General features: G+C 54.8%; 3 protein-coding genes and 1 long non-coding RNA gene across 5 annotated transcripts in view; 2 read left to right on the top strand and 2 right to left on the bottom strand.

The window, feature by feature from the left end:
• Positions 1-188: 188 nt before the first annotated feature.
• Positions 189-2,474, top strand: LOC141370950 (uncharacterized). Its single transcript, XR_012375471.1, has 3 exons — positions 189-309; positions 905-983; positions 1,877-2,474. It is a non-coding gene; the product is annotated as an uncharacterized lncRNA (long non-coding RNA).
• A 783-nt stretch (positions 2,475-3,257) lies between these two features.
• PPP2R5B (protein phosphatase 2 regulatory subunit B'beta) lies at positions 3,258-12,520 on the top strand. Of its 2 annotated transcripts, XM_025878689.2 has the most exons (14): positions 3,258-4,461; positions 4,938-5,398; positions 6,162-6,358; positions 6,971-7,072; positions 7,211-7,303; positions 7,431-7,561; positions 8,871-8,930; positions 9,029-9,137; positions 9,674-9,727; positions 9,804-9,854; positions 9,981-10,100; positions 10,982-11,109; positions 11,335-11,436; positions 11,805-12,520. In XM_025878689.2, the coding sequence occupies exons 2-14, from the start codon at positions 5,200-5,202 to the stop codon at positions 11,950-11,952; spliced, it is 1,494 nt and encodes a 497-aa protein (XP_025734474.1). In that variant the 5' UTR covers positions 3,258-4,461; positions 4,938-5,199; the 3' UTR covers positions 11,953-12,520. The 2 variants fall into 2 exon arrangements, with proteins under 2 accessions (XP_025734474.1, XP_025734475.1); XM_025878690.2 differs by lacking the exon at positions 3,258-4,461 and having other exon boundaries at positions 4,913-5,398.
• A 62-nt stretch (positions 12,521-12,582) lies between these two features.
• GPHA2 (glycoprotein hormone subunit alpha 2) lies at positions 12,583-13,479 on the bottom strand. Its single transcript, XM_025878710.2, has 3 exons — positions 13,383-13,479; positions 13,035-13,219; positions 12,583-12,921 (listed from the first exon to the last, which is right to left on the bottom strand). Exons 1-3 carry the CDS (start codon positions 13,477-13,479, stop codon positions 12,820-12,822), a joined length of 384 nt encoding a protein of 127 aa, XP_025734495.2. The 3' UTR covers positions 12,583-12,819.
• Positions 13,480-14,055: 576 nt separating this feature from the next.
• The window catches only part of MAJIN (membrane anchored junction protein), a 28,313-nt gene continuing 24,562 nt past the window's right edge, over positions 14,056-17,806 (bottom strand). The window contains exons 9-12 of the mRNA XM_025878691.2: positions 17,638-17,710; positions 16,742-16,859; positions 14,842-16,148; positions 14,056-14,092 (exon numbers count right to left, since the gene is read on the bottom strand). Of these exons, the coding sequence (XP_025734476.1) occupies positions 16,103-16,148; positions 16,742-16,859; positions 17,638-17,710 (237 nt within the window). The 3' untranslated portion in view covers positions 14,056-14,092; positions 14,842-16,102. The remainder of the gene's footprint in view (positions 14,093-14,841; positions 16,149-16,741; positions 16,860-17,637; positions 17,711-17,806) is intronic.

Genomic DNA, 17,806 nt, shown 5'->3' with positions numbered 1-17,806 from the left:
GGGGGGCGGAGTCTTCGAGCACGAAAAAGGGACTGGGCTCTCTGCATGATATAGTGCTCCCAATCCTGATTTACGCCTGCGTAAAAATTCTGCGGGGGCGAACCTTTAGCCTCCCTTCTACGGGCTCTGGGAAGGCTGCGGCTTGAGGTGCCAGCCCCGCGGAGGAACGCGCATGTGCCGACTGGTCCACCTCCTCGAGGTAGTTGGGGAGAATTTAAAGGGACAATGTCTCATCAAACTTAATCGGAAGCTCCCCAGAGGAGTAAGAGTCTGTGTGAGAGCTCCAGCACGCGTCGTAGAAACAATTAAGTGAGTAAGCATTTGCATTTTACAAAACGCTTTACCATCTTTTATCTCATGCAACCCTTCTAATCCTCTAAGGTGGCGATTTTACAGATAAGAAAACCATCTTACAAATAAGAAAGCAAATTTGTAAAGGTTGCTGTTAAGTCCATCACCAAGGAAATCTTTTTTCACCCCTCCTCACCTGGAATGCTGATCAGGACATTTACCCACCCTCCCTTCTCTCTGCTTTTGGTCAGGCCTCCAGCTCCTCTGAAAAAAACAATGGTTTTTCTTATCTCTAACCTAAAGTTAATAACGAAAGGATTTTAAATCCCTTGAGCAGGGGTCTATTGTTTTTGTACAATTCTTATTTGCTTTTTTTTTTTTTTACATTTTTAAGTAGTTGAAAAAAATCCAAAAAATAAGATTTCATGACACGTGAAAATGTCATAAAATTTACATGTGAGTATCCATAACGTTTTAGTGGAACACAGCCACACTCGCTTGATTAAGTACTGTCTGGGGCTGCTTTCTTGCTACAGCAGCAGAGTTGAGCACTTGGCGCAAGGGGGGTGGGTAACTTCAAAGCCTCAAATAATTGTTTTCTGGCCATTTACAGAAAGTTTGCCAACTCCTGCTCAACAGGGTTGGTCACCCAAGCCCTCTTACATCCTGGGTGACTTAAAGGATACCCACAGGTAATTATAATCCTATTTTAGCCTTACAAGGGAGGGGGACTCTACTGCAATCTAATGCTAAAAGTCAGCCTGAAGCAAGGGCAAACACCCTGGCCTGAGGGGCAGGGACCTGGAGTCCAGTCCTGTGTGGCCTAAGGCAAAGTCACTGTTCCTCCAGGAGCCTGTTCCTATCCCCTGTGACCTGGGGTTGGGTTAGTAGGTGGTATAGCTCATTTACTTGGAAGGGACTAAGGAACAAACTCAAAAGAGAATCTGGGGAAGCCCTGGGAAGTTTCCATTCAAGGAGGCAGGCTAACAGGGAAATGCTTGTGGAACGAATCAAAAAAGATCAGTCTTTCCCCATGACAGGCCAGGGGCAGTGTTGTGTTCATCACATGTTTATTAAATTAATAATAATTAAAGTGATAGACACCATGAATTGAGCCTGTGTGATGTCCTGGGCCATGGGCTTGTCACTTTATAGGCGTTACTTCATCTGCTCTTCACCACACCCTTGGAGGGAGGTACTATTAATATCCCCATTGTACAGGAGAGGAAAACTGAGGCTGTGTGTCTAAGAGCCTATGGAGCAAGTGAATGAACAAACATCACTTCTCCCAAAGGCAGTGGGGATGGAAGGGTGTATTCTGGAGTCTAGGGAAAGTTGTCCTGATGTCCAGACTAAGAGAAGGGGTCATTCCCTTGCTGTGAGAATGGGGTGCATCATGTACAAAGCTTGGGAACACAGAGCCATTCTCAGTATCCAGGCCCCCAATCCGGGTGGCTGCTTCTTGGGCCAGCTTCCCTCCAGTGAGGCTGTACTCACGTCTGTGACATAGCACAGTGTCTGCACCACAACGGAGGAAAAAAACAGGACTCAGGGGCACAAAAGTCTTTCCTGCTGCCTCCCCCAGTGTGCCATGAGATCCACAGAAGACCAACTCCAAAGACCTAGTCATTCCACAACCTGGCCCGGGCCTTGGAGCAGGAGCTGAATGGGAGAATAAAAAATACAGAGTAAGGAGAATGGTATGTTCTCAGGAGGGAAGGTGGTGTGGGGGCCCCTCATATATTTCTGGGATGAAGACCCGGGCCATGGTTCCTCTCCACAGAGATAAAAAGGGGGGAGGGTCAGGCTTTGTGGGGCCTTGGGGGGAGGCTCTCCCTTTCCCAGGGATGGTCCACCCCGAAGAAGCCCCTCAGGGAATTCCCTTCAGTGGCCTTTGGATAGGTGTGGAAGGGATCATGGAAGGTAGCCTGGGGGCTGTGGCTTTTGACTTGATCCATGGTGGAGGGCCTGGATTTTGCATTTTGTCTAAATTGTGGTAAATTACACATATCAAATTTACCATCTTAACCATTTCTAAGTGTACAGTTCAGTAGTGTTAGAGATATTCACATTTTTGTGCAACCAGTATCCAGAACTTTTTCATCTTGGAAAACCGAAACTCTGTACTCATTAAATGACAATGCCAAAATGGGTGAACTGTGTGGTATATGAATGATATCTCAATAATGATGATTTTAAAAAGGAATTTTTACCCAATACCCCCCAGGTGACACTGTATCTATCTTGAGACCCAGTTCAAATGCCACTGCTTGTAGGAAGTCTTACGTCTTCCACCATTCAGGCCCCCAAATCCTCAAATGGAGCACACCCTTTCTATAAAACATGAACCCTCCACACTCATTCTGGCCTGGAGACCCTCAGAGTTCAGGGCACTAGCCTCCAGGGAGCCTAGCGTGGGAGGCTGGAGCTGGTGCCCTCCTGACTCAGGCTGGGAGACCTGTGGTCCTAGCTTTGCGACCTTGGGCAAAGCACTTCTCTTCTCTGGGCCTGGGGGTTCTCACCTGGCTGGAGAAGGCTCTGTGGGCCTGCTGTCCCCCAGCTTTTTCTGCACGGATGTGGGACGGGCTTCACTTTCTGAGCCTGGGAGGTAGGCAAGGAGGAAATTGTGGGTTTTCATTTGACAGATAAGGACACCAAGGGCAAGGCGGACAAGGCCGGCTGAAGATTACCAAGCAGGGGGGCTTCTGGCAAGCTCCTCTGTCGTAGAGCCCTTACCCCACCTGGCTAAACTACGGCCTTTGCTTTCTGTTGCTCCAGCAGGTGGGCACCTCTCAGGGAAGATGGCTGGGTGGTCACCAAGGCTTAAGGCAGGGTAAGAAGACTCTGAAAATGGCCCCAGTCCCGTTCCCGACCTCAGTGTCCAAGTCTCATTGCCCGTTCCTGCTGTTTACATGAACCAGTTAGTTGTTCATCCCAGGCAAAACTTCTGGGTGGAGATTTCACAGTGTAGTGTAGGGGATGGAGTTAAGAGATATAAAGGGTGTTGGGGTCCAGGGTCCTAAGAAGGAGGCCCGAGACTGTAGGCCAGGAACTTTTGTCCAGAATGCCAAACTCCTGGAATCCCAGCTGTACCTTGGATGCCCTGCAGTAGAATTTTGAACCAGAGACCCCACTATCACATCTTAGGGCCTAGAGGGGTGAAGGGAGGTCTGTCCAGGGAGGCCAGCTTGCCTGGGGTGGGATGGCACGCCAGGGAGCACCCCCTGCTCGGATGCTTTGCCATATCCAAGCTGGCCCTTTAAACCCTACACCATGATGTCACCATAGACAGCAAGGGATGGGAGGGGGACTGCAGGCCTGAGGGCGGACTGCATTTCCCAGCAGTCTTGGGTGCACCACACCTCTCCCAGCAGGCACTGGTTCACCGCAGACTATTTAACCAGTTCAGTGCCCGTTTCCAAGTGGGTTTGAAGTGTCCGGCCATTCTGGGGTGAGGGTGGGATTCCGCCGCGGGTGGAATGCCTGGGGCACAGATGAAGCGGGCCAAATCTTTGGGCCTGGTATAGGATTGGGCCTCTCTCCCGTCACGGTCCTGGCCTCACCCCCAGCTTCCTGGTGCAGACTTCCGAATCCTCTCTTCCGATGCAGTCTCCTTTCTAGAACGTGGGAGCCTAGCCCCAGTTGGACCCCATCCCGCTCTGCTTAAGCTTTGACCCCAGGCCCCTGCAGGGGTTACCCCTTTGGTCTGGCATCCCCCTTTAAGCAGTGCGGGGACTACATCTCCCAGTGGCCCTGGGAACTTTCTGACGCAGCACCCCCCTCCACCACCCCCCACCCCAGCCCTCGGGGAGGTGCGGGCCGGGCGGGGGGAGGTGACTTGATGTCATCCTGAGCAGCTGGGCGGCGGGTGCCGGTGCGCACAGAGCCAGGGCTCCCGCAGCGCCGCGCCGCGCTGGGTCGGGTCCCAAGACTTGAGGAGAGGTCTGCACGCTGCCGGGGTAGCCCAGAGCGCACCGGACGCCCGCACCCCGAACTGGGGCTGAGCTGGGGGCATGCTCCGGCTCTCCCGGAGCCCGAGAGAGAACCCAGGAGCGCCGCCACCCAGAGCCAGCGCCCGGAGCGGAACCGCTGCGAAGGAGACCTGAACAGCCGCCCCTTCCCCACCTGCAGCCCCCGGTGGTTGGGGACGGGAGTCTGGGCTTCTGAGAAGTGAGTGTTCCCCCCCACCAGGAGGCAGATGAGATTTGGGGGGCGAGGAAGGAGGAGCTGAGGTGGAGGAGGTTGCCAGATTTTAGGAGGGAGGGGTGGCGTGGGGATAGGGCCCCCATTCTTGGGGAAGTCGCTGGTGGCCTGGATTAGTGGAGCAGAAGGGGGCCCCATTCTTTTAGGGGCCAGGGATTAGGATGGGGTTCCCCATTCTGGGGTAGGGGCCGGTTCGGGGGATAGGCCCCATCCCAAGAGGGGTTGTTTTGGAGCCTGGGATCTTAAGGTCTGGGAGAAGGGTGGGACATGGCTCCTGTGGGAAGAGACTGCACATGTATTTAGGATCTGAGCGAGGGTAGGAGGGAAAAGAAGACTTGAGCACTCGGACTTGGGCAGCCCCACACACTGTCTTTCTTGGAAGAACTGACAGGCTCTCTCTGTTTCTTTTGCTGGTCTCTCTGCCCTGACTGCATTTTCAAAAGAGCCAGGGTGAGAACCCTAACTGGACTCTTCGGGACCCCCAGGAAGGACCTGAGGCCTGAGCCATCCTCCTCTCTACTCTGCCTGCCCCCAGGACTGGGCAGTTGCCGAAGGCCCTGGCGGGGGGGGGCCCAGACTGTGGTTGTGTGCCCCCCCCCCCCCGCCAGGATGGGCCCAAGTTAGTCAGCCTCACCCCGTTCGGCATCCTCCAGGCCCAGAGGGAACCCCAGGGGCTCTGAAGGCTTGACCCACCACCTGGCCACCATGGAGACAAAGCTGCCCCCTGCAAGCACCCCCACCAGCCCTTCTTCCCCAGGACTATCTCCTGTGCCCCCACCCGACAAGGTGGATGGCTTCTCCCGCCGTTCCCTCCGCAGGGCCCGGCCCCGGCGCTCCCATAGCTCCTCCCAGTTCCGCTATCAGAGCAACCAGCAAGAGCTCACTCCACTGCCGCTGCTCAAAGGTGAGCCCTGCTGCTGGCTGCCAGGGTACCTGAGTCCCACAGCGGGCAAGCAGGGCTGCAGCGTGTAGTGACAAGCCCTGGCAGCTGTGATTAGAGGGTTTAGATGGCCCCTTCCAGGCGAGGGACTCCACCACTGGAGATGACCCCCACCCCCCAGGCCTCCAGCCTTCTCTGCTGACGCATGGCCTGACTGGCCTGTCATCCTTGGAGGTGGGGCATCTGGAAGTGGCGCCACCCTGGGGGGCAGACCAGGGCCAAGGGTGGGGCCCAGAGCCTGGGTTCCAGGAGGCCACTGCTAGGGTCCTGGAGCAGGTGCTCAGCATGGCTCCCTGTGATCACCATGTAGTCTCCCCACCTCTGGGTCACAGGGCCCTCAACTGGCTGAGCCAGAGAGCACCCAAGAAGTCCTCAGGCCCCACCCTCCTTCTCATTTCTGGCTCTTAGAACAGAGCGCCAGCTATGAGAGGGAGGCATGGTGGTTTCGGGCACCTGTGGAAAGCCCGGGCATCCAGGGTCTCTTACCTTGCTTTAAGTCAGGCCATCATGCTGTCTGAGCCTGGGTTAGGAGGAAGAGATGCAGCTCCTTTACCCTGCAGGAATGGAGGATGGGACAGGAGTCGTTTGCTCCTTGCAAAGAGTGGGGGATGTCACAAGAGCAGGGGGCCTGGGGGCAGGGGAGGCTGCTCTGTGGATTCGGAGGGCACACCGATGCCCAGAGCCGTGGTAACTGGGGCGCGGGCTCAGCCTCCTCCCTTCTCCCCAGATGTGCCAGCCTCGGAGCTGCACGAGCTCTTGAGCCGGAAGCTGGCCCAGTGTGGGGTGATGTTTGACTTTTTGGACTGTGTGGCTGACCTGAAGGGGAAGGAGGTGAAGCGGGCAGCACTGAATGAGCTGGTGGAGTGTGTGGGGAGCACCCGGGGGGTCCTCATTGAGCCTGTCTACCCAGACATCATCCGCATGGTAAGCACCTGGCCCCTGACCTCTGGGGGAGGGCTTGGGGGACATGGAACCCTACTGACCTGCTTGCGGTCCTCTTCTTCTGCAGAGAATACCTGCCTCTCTCTGGCTTAGCCTCAAGGCCCCCATCTTTCTCCCCTCCCCCCATCCCCCAGCCCCACTGCGTCTGGCCTGAGTAGGTCCCTCAGTGCCTCCTGGGCCTGACCCACCCTACACTTGGGCTTATGCTCTCCTGAGGCCTGGTGTGCACTCCCACCATGCCCCTTATTGCCATGGCCTGGCTCAGGTGCTGCTGCTTCCGTGAAGCTTCTCAGTGTTCGAGCTAGAAATCTCCTTTGTGCTGACTAGAGTGTAGACCTTACCACTTAACATCTTGTCTTCCCTGCTGGACTGTGCCCAGTAGAGGGCAGGGATGTGTCTTGTTTATTTCTGGGTCCCCAGCACCCCCCCCCCCCCGCCCCCGGCCCAGGGCTTCCGTGTGTTCAGGTAATGATTGATGAGGAGTGACTTGCTTGCAGAGGCAGGTGCTGAGGCTCATTAGAACTTTGGATAAGAGACCTCCTGACTTCTGCCTTTGAGGGCTCTTCCTAAAAGAACCCTGATCCTGCCCTTCAGATCTCAGTGAATATCTTCAGGACCCTACCACCCAGTGAGAACCCTGAGTTTGATCCTGAAGAGGATGAACCCAACCTGGAGCCTTCCTGGCCACATCTGCAGGTGTGGGGGGGGGAAGGCAGGACGCTGAGTTTCAGTAGAGGGGAGAGGGTCAAGGAGACTGGCAGAAGGGGGCCATACGGCAGGGGGAGGAGGGAGGCTGTTCCTGAACTCACCTTTTTGTCTTGCTCCCTCTCCCAGCTGGTATACGAGTTTTTCCTGCGTTTCTTGGAGAGCCCAGATTTTCAACCCTCCGTGGCCAAGAGATATGTGGATCAAAAGTTTGTGCTGATGGTGAAGTGGGGAGCCCAGGCCGGGTGGTGCCGTGGGACAGGGGCAGGCTCTCTGAGGGGTGTGGGGATAGGATGGAAGCGACCTGGGCTTGGCCTCCCCCCCTGACCCCTGACCCTGGGTCCCCTAGCTCCTGGAGCTATTTGATAGTGAGGACCCCCGGGAGCGTGAGTACCTCAAGACCATCCTGCACCGGGTCTATGGCAAGTTCCTGGGGCTCCGGGCCTACATCCGCAAACAGTGCAGCCACATCTTCCTCCGGTGGGTGCCTGCTGCCTGCCCAGCTGAGACCTGGGGAGGGAAGGGAGAGCTGTAGGGGAGAAGATGGAGGCAAAGGCTCCCGTGAGGTCAGCAGGGCAAGGGTATTTATTTCCATTTTACAGATGAGGAAATACAGACTGAGAGAGATGGACTGGTTTGCAGGGACTAGGCCAGTCCTGGGGGCCTAGGATCAAATCTTCTGACCCTTATTGTGCTGAGCCATTTAAAGACCCAAATAAAAAGATTCTTTCTGCAAATGTGTATTGAGCAACAGTGCCCACTGGGCATAGGGGCCCACGTGGCCTTGTAGTTGAGATTGGCTTTGGAGCTCAATGGCCTTTTTGAGTTTGGTTCAAATGTTTCAGTGAACGTGGGCAGATTATTTCAGTTCTCTCATCTCTAAAACGGGAATGATAGCTCTGCTCACCCCGGGACAGTCATCAGGGTGAAATGAGACAATGTCTCCAAAGCACACAGTATGTAGCTCTTTGACCAAGGCTGGGACTCTGAAACATTAGCTCTCGCTCTCGCTCTTGCTCTCTCTCTCTCTCTTTTAATATTTTATTTATTTATTTGACAGAGAGAGACATAGCGAGAGAGGGAACACAAGCAGGGGGAGTGGGGGAGGGAGAAGCAGGCTTCCCGCCGAGCAGGGAGCCCGATGCGGGGCTCGATCCCGGGGACCCTGGGATCCTGACCTGAGCCGAAGGCAGACGCTCAAAGACTGAGCCACCCAGGCGCCCCTGAAACGTTAGCTCTTATGGTATTGGCGTACAAAATAGCTGAGAGAGATCCCTGTCCTCCAGGAGCTCCAAGTCCATTAGAACCCTTGCTTATTAACTTTGGGGGCAGGTGCCATTGAACTGCTGAACCTCGATTTCTTCATCTGTATAATGGATCTAATAAGCCCTATCTCTCATTATAATTTTGAGAAGTACGTAGCACAGAGTAGGCGCTCTAAGTGTTTGTCATTCTTTCAGTTGAAAGGCATGAAGAGTGAAGGATGCAGGCTAGGTGCCTGCTGACTGGATGGGGGCCAGAAAGTGAGAGTTAGGGTCTGGGGGAGAAAGAGACAAGTTAGAATTCCTCATAGAAGAGGAGTTTGAGCCCCAGTGCCTGGGCTGAGGAGGGTGATTCAGAGGTGGGCGTGGATCTCAGTGGGGCCTGGTTTGGGAAGGGAGCTCAGCCTCTGGGGTTGGGAGAGAGTTGGATTAGTGTGCAAGGTGGGGTGGCGGGTAGGATGGCTGAGGGAGACGGGGCCTGCTGTAATTGCTCTGAGCCCTTCTGCATCCTGCTCTTCTTCTCGCAGGTTCATCTACGAACTTGAGCACTTCAATGGTGTGGCTGAGCTGCTGGAGATCTTAGGAAGGTGACTCTCTGGGCCTTGGCTGGAGCATCAGGATTCTGGGAGCAAAGACTGAGGCCCGGTCATCTGAGCCCTCCTCCTCTCTTCTGCCCCCTCCTCAGCATCATCAATGGCTTTGCACTGCCCCTGAAGACCGAGCACAAGCAGTTCCTGGTCCGGGTCCTGATTCCCCTACACTCTGTCAAGTCACTGTCTGTTTTTCATGCCCAGGTAAGGCCCAGGCCTGGCCCTGCCGCAGCAGAGAGATGCCGACAGAGTCAGGGCAGCCGTGGGGTCAGCCCAACACTCTGCTCCAGCCACACTAAGTCATGAGCTCATGGGATCCTCCCTCACCTTCTTTTTCTTTGCTAATTCTGTTCCATCCACTTTAGATCATCTCCACAGCACTTTAAGGCTGATCTCAGACATCAGCTTTGTGCAGCCTTCCCAGCCTTTTCCGTCCCGGCCTGCCCTAGGCAGGATTAAACTCTTCTCTTTCCATATTCCTGTAGATTGTGATGTAGATTTCAATTATGGAAACTTTTGTGAAATTTATAAGGGCGAGTTTGCAGCATGTTCCCCCTGGGGGCACGTGGTTGTGTCCCTGCACACAGAGCGTGGTGCCTGGCACATCCGAGGTAGTCGGCTGGTCAGTAAATGTTTGGTGAATGAGAGAGGAGACACAGTGAGGGAGCAAACACCTGGTGTCCTGTCGTGGTCCCCTCCTGACCCCAGTCTTCTTTCTCTCTACCCCCTCCCCCGCTCAGCTGGCCTACTGTGTGGTGCAGTTCCTGGAGAAGGATGCCACCTTGACAGAGCACGTGAGTACCTCGGGGCGGGGCGGAAGGCAGGCCTCACCCCTGCAGGTCTGACTCCTTTCTGCCTCAACTCCCACAGGTGATCCGGGGGCTGCTGAAATACTGGCCAAAGACCTGTACACAGAAGGAGGTATGAAGAAGGGCTCTGATGTCCCCCAGAGGGGGGTCAGGAGGGCTCTGGTTCCAGAGGGCAGCCAAATGTGTTGGGGCGGGGGGGGGAGATGGGAAGTGCTGTCTCCCGTGTCCCTACCCCCAGGTGATGTTTCTGGGGGAGATGGAAGAGATTCTTGATGTCATTGAGCCCTCCCAGTTTGTGAAGATCCAGGAGCCGCTCTTCAAGCAGGTGGCCCGCTGTGTGTCCAGCCCCCATTTCCAGGTATGGGGTGGGAACAGGTAGGGGTGGGAGCCAGGGTATGGACGAGGAGGGCAGACCAGTCGACCTGACACAGCTCCCTCCACCCTCAGTTTCACCCTCTCGAACCCGCCAGGGTCTGATAATGGGGAGATGCTGGACTTAAGGTCAGGAGACCTAGGGCCAGGCCTCAGATATGCTCCCCACGGGCTGAAGGGCCCTGGGCAATCACTTTGCCCCTCGGATCTGATGAAGCTTCCTCATCTGTGAAGTGGACCACAGTGATCTCTTCACAAGGTGGTGATGAGGACTAAAGAGAGTGTCGGGCCAACCTACTGGGTAGACTGGAGTGTGCTCCAGAATGGGTTCTTATCCCCGCTCCCCTCTTCCTTGTGGCTTTTGATTCCGTTAGTCCCAGTCTAGTGCCCAGCCAGGCGGTTCCACTTCCGCAGGCTGGCTGTAGTTGCTGTTTTCTGCACACGTGCGCAGACGGCCGCCCATTCACATGTGCCTTAACCTGGTGGAAGTCAAGTCTTCCTCCCAGGGACTCTGGCATTTAAGTTTATTAAATACCTCATGTGATTCTTACAACAGCCCTGGGGAGATAGCTATTATTAGCTCCATTTTACAGTTGAGAAGACTGAGGCTGAGAGGTTAAATGCCTCACCCTAGGACATCTGTCCAGTGTGTAGTGGAACTAGGATTCAACCCCGGGCGTTGGATTGCACCTCAGTGCTCTTTACTTTTCACTACACTGCCGCCTCCTGTGGGTCAGACGAGCCCTGGGGATTGGGTGTGTGGAGGACAGGGTTCCCTGGGGTGTGGGGGTGGGGGGTGGATACCGGGCCTTGCACCTGCAAGGGAGGCCACTACCAGGCGCTCACTCTGCCACCCTGCTGCCCCAGGTTGCAGAGCGGGCTCTGTATTTCTGGAACAATGAGTATATCCTGAGCCTCATCGAGGACAACTGCCACACTGTGCTGCCTGCTGTGTTTGGGACCCTCTACCAAGTCTCTAAGGAACACTGGAACCAGTGAGTGCCTAGGCCTTGACCTAACCCACAGAAGCTGGGTCCAGGGCCGGCCAGTCCAGACCTGAGAGGGTCAGGGATGGGAAAAGGGGCAGGTTGAGAGCAGTGCCTGCGGTGTTCAGAGCGACATGTGTGTTTGGGGAACAGGGGTGGGCAGAGCGCTAGGGAGGGAGGTGGCACCAAACGAAGCTGTTCCCATTTCCTCACCCCTCCCCGGACCCTGTCAAGAACCATCGTATCTCTGATCTACAACGTGCTCAAGACGTTCATGGAGATGAATGGAAAGCTGTTTGATGAGCTCACGGCCTCCTACAAGCTAGAAAAGCAGCAGTGAGTGTTGGACTGGGCGTGGGGGGAGGGGAAAAAGCGGGATGGAGCCGGCTCCTTGCGGTTGGAAGGAGCCTAGGAGGACGGCCCCACATGCTGTGTGATCAGATGCCTAGTCTCTCCCTGTGTTCCTGCTGGACCCTCCATGCCCAGCTCCCCACTGCATCCCCTCCAGTCGTGTTCCCAAGTCTTCTTCCAGGTCTGGAGCTTCCTCCCGTTCAGCTCCATGACCACAGGCCGGGGCTGGTTTCCCAGTGCTCTTTTCCTTAAGTGGAAGGTCCCGTAAAGTCCCTTTACAGTTGGGTGGTGGTGAGCGAAGCTGGACGGTAGGTGGGCCCGGGTAGGGGAGCTGCCTCACCCTCTCTCCCCAGGGAGCAGCAGAAGGCCCGGGAGCGTCAGGAGCTATGGCAAGGCCTGGAGGAGCTACGGCTACGCCGGTTACAGGGGACCCAAGGGGCCAAAGAGGCACCCCTCCAACGGCTCCCACCCCCGGTGGCCACCAGTGGGGGTCAGAGCTAGAGATCCCCTAGAAGGGGAGGAGCTGAATCCAGAGCTGTCAGTCCCTCCATCCCCTCTGCCTACCCAGGGGCCCACAGAGACACACCTACCCCTGGCCTTGCCAGAGCGGGCTTGGAGGGCTCCCTGCCTGGCCCAGCGTGGGCAGCTTTCACTGTGGGGAGAGGAGGAGAGGAGATGGTGGTCCTGGCAACAGAACTCGCAGGCCTTTGTGGCAGGACTTGACCAGGGCAGGCTTGACCGGGAAGCTGCCACTGGGGACTGCACCTGCCCCGCACAGCTGGGCTCCAGACTGCAGGCAGGTTCCCCCCCTGCTCCTGCCTAGAGCAAGGGGACTCAGCCCCTCGCCTGCCCCGCCTCGTGCCAGCACGAGGTCCTTCCTCACCCTACCATGGGATCCATGGTCTATTTATTCTCCCCAGCTCACCCCAACACATGCCCCTGGGGCGTCTTCTTTCCCTCCTCTCCCTCACCCTGTACTTCCTTGTCCCCTTTTTATTTATTGGGCAGGGGGAGGGGTGAGGGCACAGGCAGAAGAGATGCCCCGTGTCCTAGGGTGGGGGGGGTGTCACAGTTACCATGGTCTGTCCCCCTTCCCCTGGCTGGGGGTAGACTTTAAATAAAGAGAGCAACTTGAGAACTGCTTGCTTTATTTAGGGGTAGGGACAAAGAGGGGAGTGAAACGATGACAGACTGGTTGGGAGGCCAGGCCGAGGCAGGGGAGAGGCAGAGACTGGCCTCTTCTCGGGAGTGACAATCACAGAATCTTAAAGAGAGCGGAGCTGTTGTCCTCGAGGAGGCTCAGGATACACAGGACATACTCCAACTCAAACCCTCTGACCAAGGCGGAGGAGGAAGGGAGAGGACGGGCTAGTAGCGTGACAGGCGACACATGTCACACTGGCAGGCCCTGGCCGTGAAGATCTCCAGCTCCTCCCTCCGGTCCCCCCCACACTGCAGCTGCACCTTCACCTGCAGGAGAGGGGGACCCGTGTTCCATTCACCTTCCTTGGGCCATCTGAGAGCTCCGTCTCCCCTGTCTCTCCCCATCCCCGAAGAGCCACTGCTGGGCTGGGCTGTCTCACCTTCTTCAGGCCACTGATGGTACAGCACTGAGAGACGGAGGTCACATTATGTCGATAGCCACTAGCCACCAGCACGGAGTACCGGGAAGGGAAGGCGCTAGACTCACAGTGGCCCACACAGGCCTGTGCCACATGGGAGCCCTGGCAGGTGCCTTGGCGGTCACTTCGCACTGTCACATTGAAGGCTAGAAGGAGACAGGCGAGTGGGAGACAGCGCCTCTGCAAAGCCTCACCTAGCTCCTGTCGCCAGAACCTCAGCGTGGGTCCATTGAGGGTGCTGCCTGCCCTTCGGTCCCATCCATTAGCGCTCGTCTCCCACCCAGGCTGTCTGCTCCCAGGGTTACTCACGGTGCAGGTGGCAGCCTGGGATGGCCGCCTGGCGACCCCAACCTTCCGTGACCGCCAGGACCAGGAGGCAGAGGAGCAGCGTTTGGGGGGATGCCATGGGGATCTGAAACACAGTGGGCAGCTCGCTGTCTCTAGATAAGTGTGCAGGTGGGAGGGGCAGTTCTTTACTGGGTGCCTCCCGGTGAATGAGCCAGGGTGAGGCTGACCTTTCTGACTGGGGTGAGGCAAGCCTGTGAGCCGGGCTGTCTTTTTCCCCCGTAGCTGCCCTTGGGTGCATGTTGTGTCTGCTTGTGTGTCTCTCATGATGGGTGTGAGTGTGAGCAGCTGTCAGCCCACGGCAGTGATTCTCCCCTGGAATCTCCTGACACCTGGAGCACAAACATCTGCCTCCCTCCATCGGCCCCATTTACAGGCCCCAGGCCCTCCCCAAGCTCCTCCTGCCTCAGGCGGCTTACCACTTCCAAAGCCCAGGAACCGAGTGGCTTGCGGAATGGGTTCCTCAGGTCTTCCGCTCGTCTCCAGACAGCGCCCGGTTCTCCGGATTTTTATTTGCCAGCGTCCTGGAGCCACGCCCTCTTGGGGGATCAGCTTACAGGCCTGCCTCCCGGGCAGAGGCCTCAGAGCAATCCCACCTGGGAGATCCGGCTCTTCTCTGAGGTGTAGTCCTCAGAGAGTGGCTTCTGCCGCTTTCTGCCGCCTGAGGTCCCGGGCTGGGGGCAGTGAGATGTGGAAAAAAGCCCAGGAGCTGCTGGAGTGGGCGGCTTGTGTGCATGTGGGGAGAGGAATCAAGACTGGGCTGAGTTGTGGCCGCCAGGGTTCTCTTCTCTGCTGTGTGACCTTGGGCAACACACTCCCCTGTTCAGGGCCTTGCCACCCCAACCCTAAAGCCACTAAACTCATTCTTGCTTGTCCCTTATCCACTGCACAGGAAAAGGGTTGGAAGGATATTTTTATGGGCAAAGGAATGGACACCAGTAAGGGCCTCTTGAGATATGCTGGGTGGCAGAGTTGGGGAGAATGGGGGGTTCTAAGTCCATTTCAGAGCTTCATTTTCACTCGTCCTCCTGGGGGTCAGCCACAGAGGGCGGCTCCCCCTAGTCCCTGGAATAACAGGGACCTGACTCCTGGAACAGTCTGAAGCTGTCAACACCAGCAAAGCCCATCTTTTAGTCCCGCTCTGGCTCAGGTTTTACAGGTAAAGCGGCTAAGGCTCAGAGAAGGAAAGCTACTAAAGGTCACACAGCTAAGGTCAGGCCAAATCTGCTCTCCATACGTGGTGCTAAGTTACACTTGGGACAAGAATGTGGCAAATGGAAAAGATCCCTAGTCAGCAGTAGCTGCACGGGCTCGGGCGGCCAGGGATCAGAAAGAAGCCTATGGTGATTGGGCCCCCACGCCCCAGGGCCACTGCCTCACTGATCTGCTGAGAGAGGCAGAGCCAGCCGCACACACCACCCACCTTCCGTTGTTCAGATGAGAGAATCCAAACCAGAGGGGAAAGTGACTTTGCCAAGGCCTCACTGTAAGCTCGGCAGAGTCAGAACGGCACTCAGATCTCGAGATTCTGGAGCTGTGCCTTTCAGCAGCTTTGTAAAACAGGCCACGTTTGGGACAGGAGGACAAAGGCTATAAACACAACTTGTCCTTAATCTTCCAGTTTCCCTTCGGCCCTTCTCCCCTCAGGACCTGGGCCTGCCTACAGCAGCCACGTCTTCTCCCCCTCCAGGGTAAGTCAGCCAAACAAGGGGACCCCAAGGGACCTCAGCATTCCAACCCCATTTCTGCCATTCGTCACAGAAACCTTCCAGCGTCTGACAGACCATCAGCTCTGTTTAAAGACTAGAAGTGACAAGGACTCATCTCACAAGGTGGCCCATTCTAATACTGGACATTTGTAACAGTGAGATTCCTTTGTTCTGAGCTAAATTGAGTTTCCCTATATTCCCATCTATTTGATCTGTGGCCACACAACACAAGTCTAATCTGTCTGTCCCAGATCAGCCCTTGGGTTACATGAAGTCAGAGCTTGGGTGCCCTGGTCTTCTCCAGGGCCCCTAAACTGGGCTGACTTGCAGTTAATCTGAGAAGCTAAACTGCATTACTGTCAAAAGCCAGAGGGATAGGTGAGTGGAAAGCACTTATCTACTGAGGGTGCACTTAGGGGCCAAACTGGGTGAATTTGGGATAGATGATATCTTGAGGGTCAGCTGGGCTCAGGAAAGTGAGTCTTATAAGACCCCATTCTCAAGCCCTGGCGGGGAGGCTAAGGCTAAGGTTTGCCGTCAGCTACAGACCCCACCCACCCAAAGCATCCCACCAACAATAACTAAGTAGACCCAGGGGAGAGGTTTCAGGCATCGCTTCCCTGTATCTTCAGGGAAGAGTCTGCTGTCTCTCTATTTCATGAAATTCAGTCAATAACTCTTCATAAATAATTTATTTTCATTAGGATCCTAAGTGCTAGAGATGAAAGACCTAAACGGGCCCTCAGAGCAACCCAGTTCTTAGACTAGAACATTTTAGGAAGTTCTTTTCTCAGTGTTTTAAGTTGAAAAGAAAAAAAAAATCCATTGTAAAGGGGCAAAGGATAGGACAAACCCACAAGAGGACTCAGGGAGTTTGGGGCCTGCATTCCCCATGACGGAAATGTCATACACAGAGGACGGAATGCGAAGAGTCACTGCGAGAGGACACTCTTCCCACTGCTGCATCTGGCAGGTTCACTGGCTGCTCTTTCTGAAGAAATAGCGAAAGGGGAAGAGAGAGCTGTGGGAAAGAGAGCAGAATGGGTTGAGATTCTAGAGGTCCCTCCCTTCTCCCAGTCCCATTAGGGGCATTAACAAGGGCATTTTTACTTTAGGGAACCACTATATGGATTCAACTCTGGAGCAGCATTTGAAAAGGTACCCAAAAGCTAATTTGGCTTTATACTCAGGAGTGGGGCATGAAGAAGGAGAATTGCAATGGGGCAGCTGAGCTCTAGAGAGAGAAAGGGATTTGCTAACAGTCTTCTGCAAAAAGGACTCTGAAGATTCAGAGGGGAGAACGGAAGCATCTTGGTAACCGAAGAATCTGAATGGCCCAACAATAAGAACAGTCTCTGTCCAAGGAGAATTTATGGAATGAGGTCCAATGCTAGGCACATTGGGGTGGGTTGTGTAAAAATGAACAAGACACAGTCTTTATTAAATCCAGTTAGGGCCCTTGTGCTGGGTCTCATTTCCATCATGTATCCTGGGGAAAATAGAAATTATGCAGGTAATCTGCTTTCTTTTCTAATTTCCCTGAGAGACTCAATGAGGAAGACTCTGGAGCTAGACACTTCGTGTGTGTGATGGTAAGAGAGACACCTGTCCTACCTTAGAAACCCAAAGAAGCCACTGGTTCCCAGCTCTGGGGGTCCTTTAGGTGGAGATGGGTTGTTTTGCTGCAGTGGGGGGATAATCCGCCCGGCTAGGCTGTCCTCCCACTTAGAATCTGCAAGGAAAACAGTCAGGGAAAAAGTGTTAGTCTGTGGGCTTTCATGTGACATCCAGTGTGGACCAAGGGCAGCCTCACACCAAGACTCGTTTGAAGCCAGGTGACTTGTTTGTTCTGACCCTCCTAATTTCATCTCAGGAGATGTTATTCTGACCTTGGAGTATTTTTAGTTGGGTCCCTGAGATTTTTACACTGCTCAAGTCCTAGCCATCCACCACAGATTGTTGTCTTCTCATGGAATGACGACTTGTTGAAGAACTCATGTGCTTACATCCTAGCATCTGTGACAACTACAGTCCTTCCTGAATCCTTCTGCTAGACAACACCTTAACATGCATTCCCAGCCCTCGCCGAGCGTCCACTGCACCTTCAATATTAATACTAATACGTATCCCAAAGGGAAGAGGAGGAAAGACAGCTTCCTAAAGATTATTCTCCAACAAGACAAAAAAGTGAAACACATCCCTCCCAACTTTTCTGTAAAACTTATCACCCCACATGGAAATGTTTTCAAATAGTCGGAGCATCATTTTCACCATCAGAAGCACAGGAAGTACATGCATTGTTTCCCTTCACTTCTCTTGGGGGTTGGGGGAGCTTTTATTATTCAAGGGCAGGTCCCCAGACCGGAGGATGGCCAACAGTCATCTCCATGGGAGCAAGACACATCACCCACCCAGTGTGTCCACACTCAGAACTCTATGCTGCTCTGCTCATCAGAGAACTGAAGAGGACAGGATTATTACTAAAAGAGAATAAATTTCCCAGAACCTACCCTGTTCCTGGGTATCAGTGATATTAAATGTTGGGGTCTCCTGCCATTCCTGCTGGGTTTTTCTTTCTCTGTTCTGATGAAAAGAAGACCAAGAAAAGTTTTAAACTTTACTCCTATAGAGCTTGGTGAAGTCAATGAAGACTTCATAGGGGAAGTGCTATTTGAATGG

The sequence above is a fragment of the Callorhinus ursinus genome, unplaced genomic scaffold (assembly GCF_003265705.2).
Source record: "Callorhinus ursinus isolate GAN/ISIS: 27379988/994484 unplaced genomic scaffold, GSC_fseal_2.0 scaffold51, whole genome shotgun sequence".
Taxonomy (NCBI): domain Eukaryota; kingdom Metazoa; phylum Chordata; class Mammalia; order Carnivora; family Otariidae; genus Callorhinus; species Callorhinus ursinus.
This window is presented reverse-complemented; position numbering and strand designations above follow the sequence as displayed.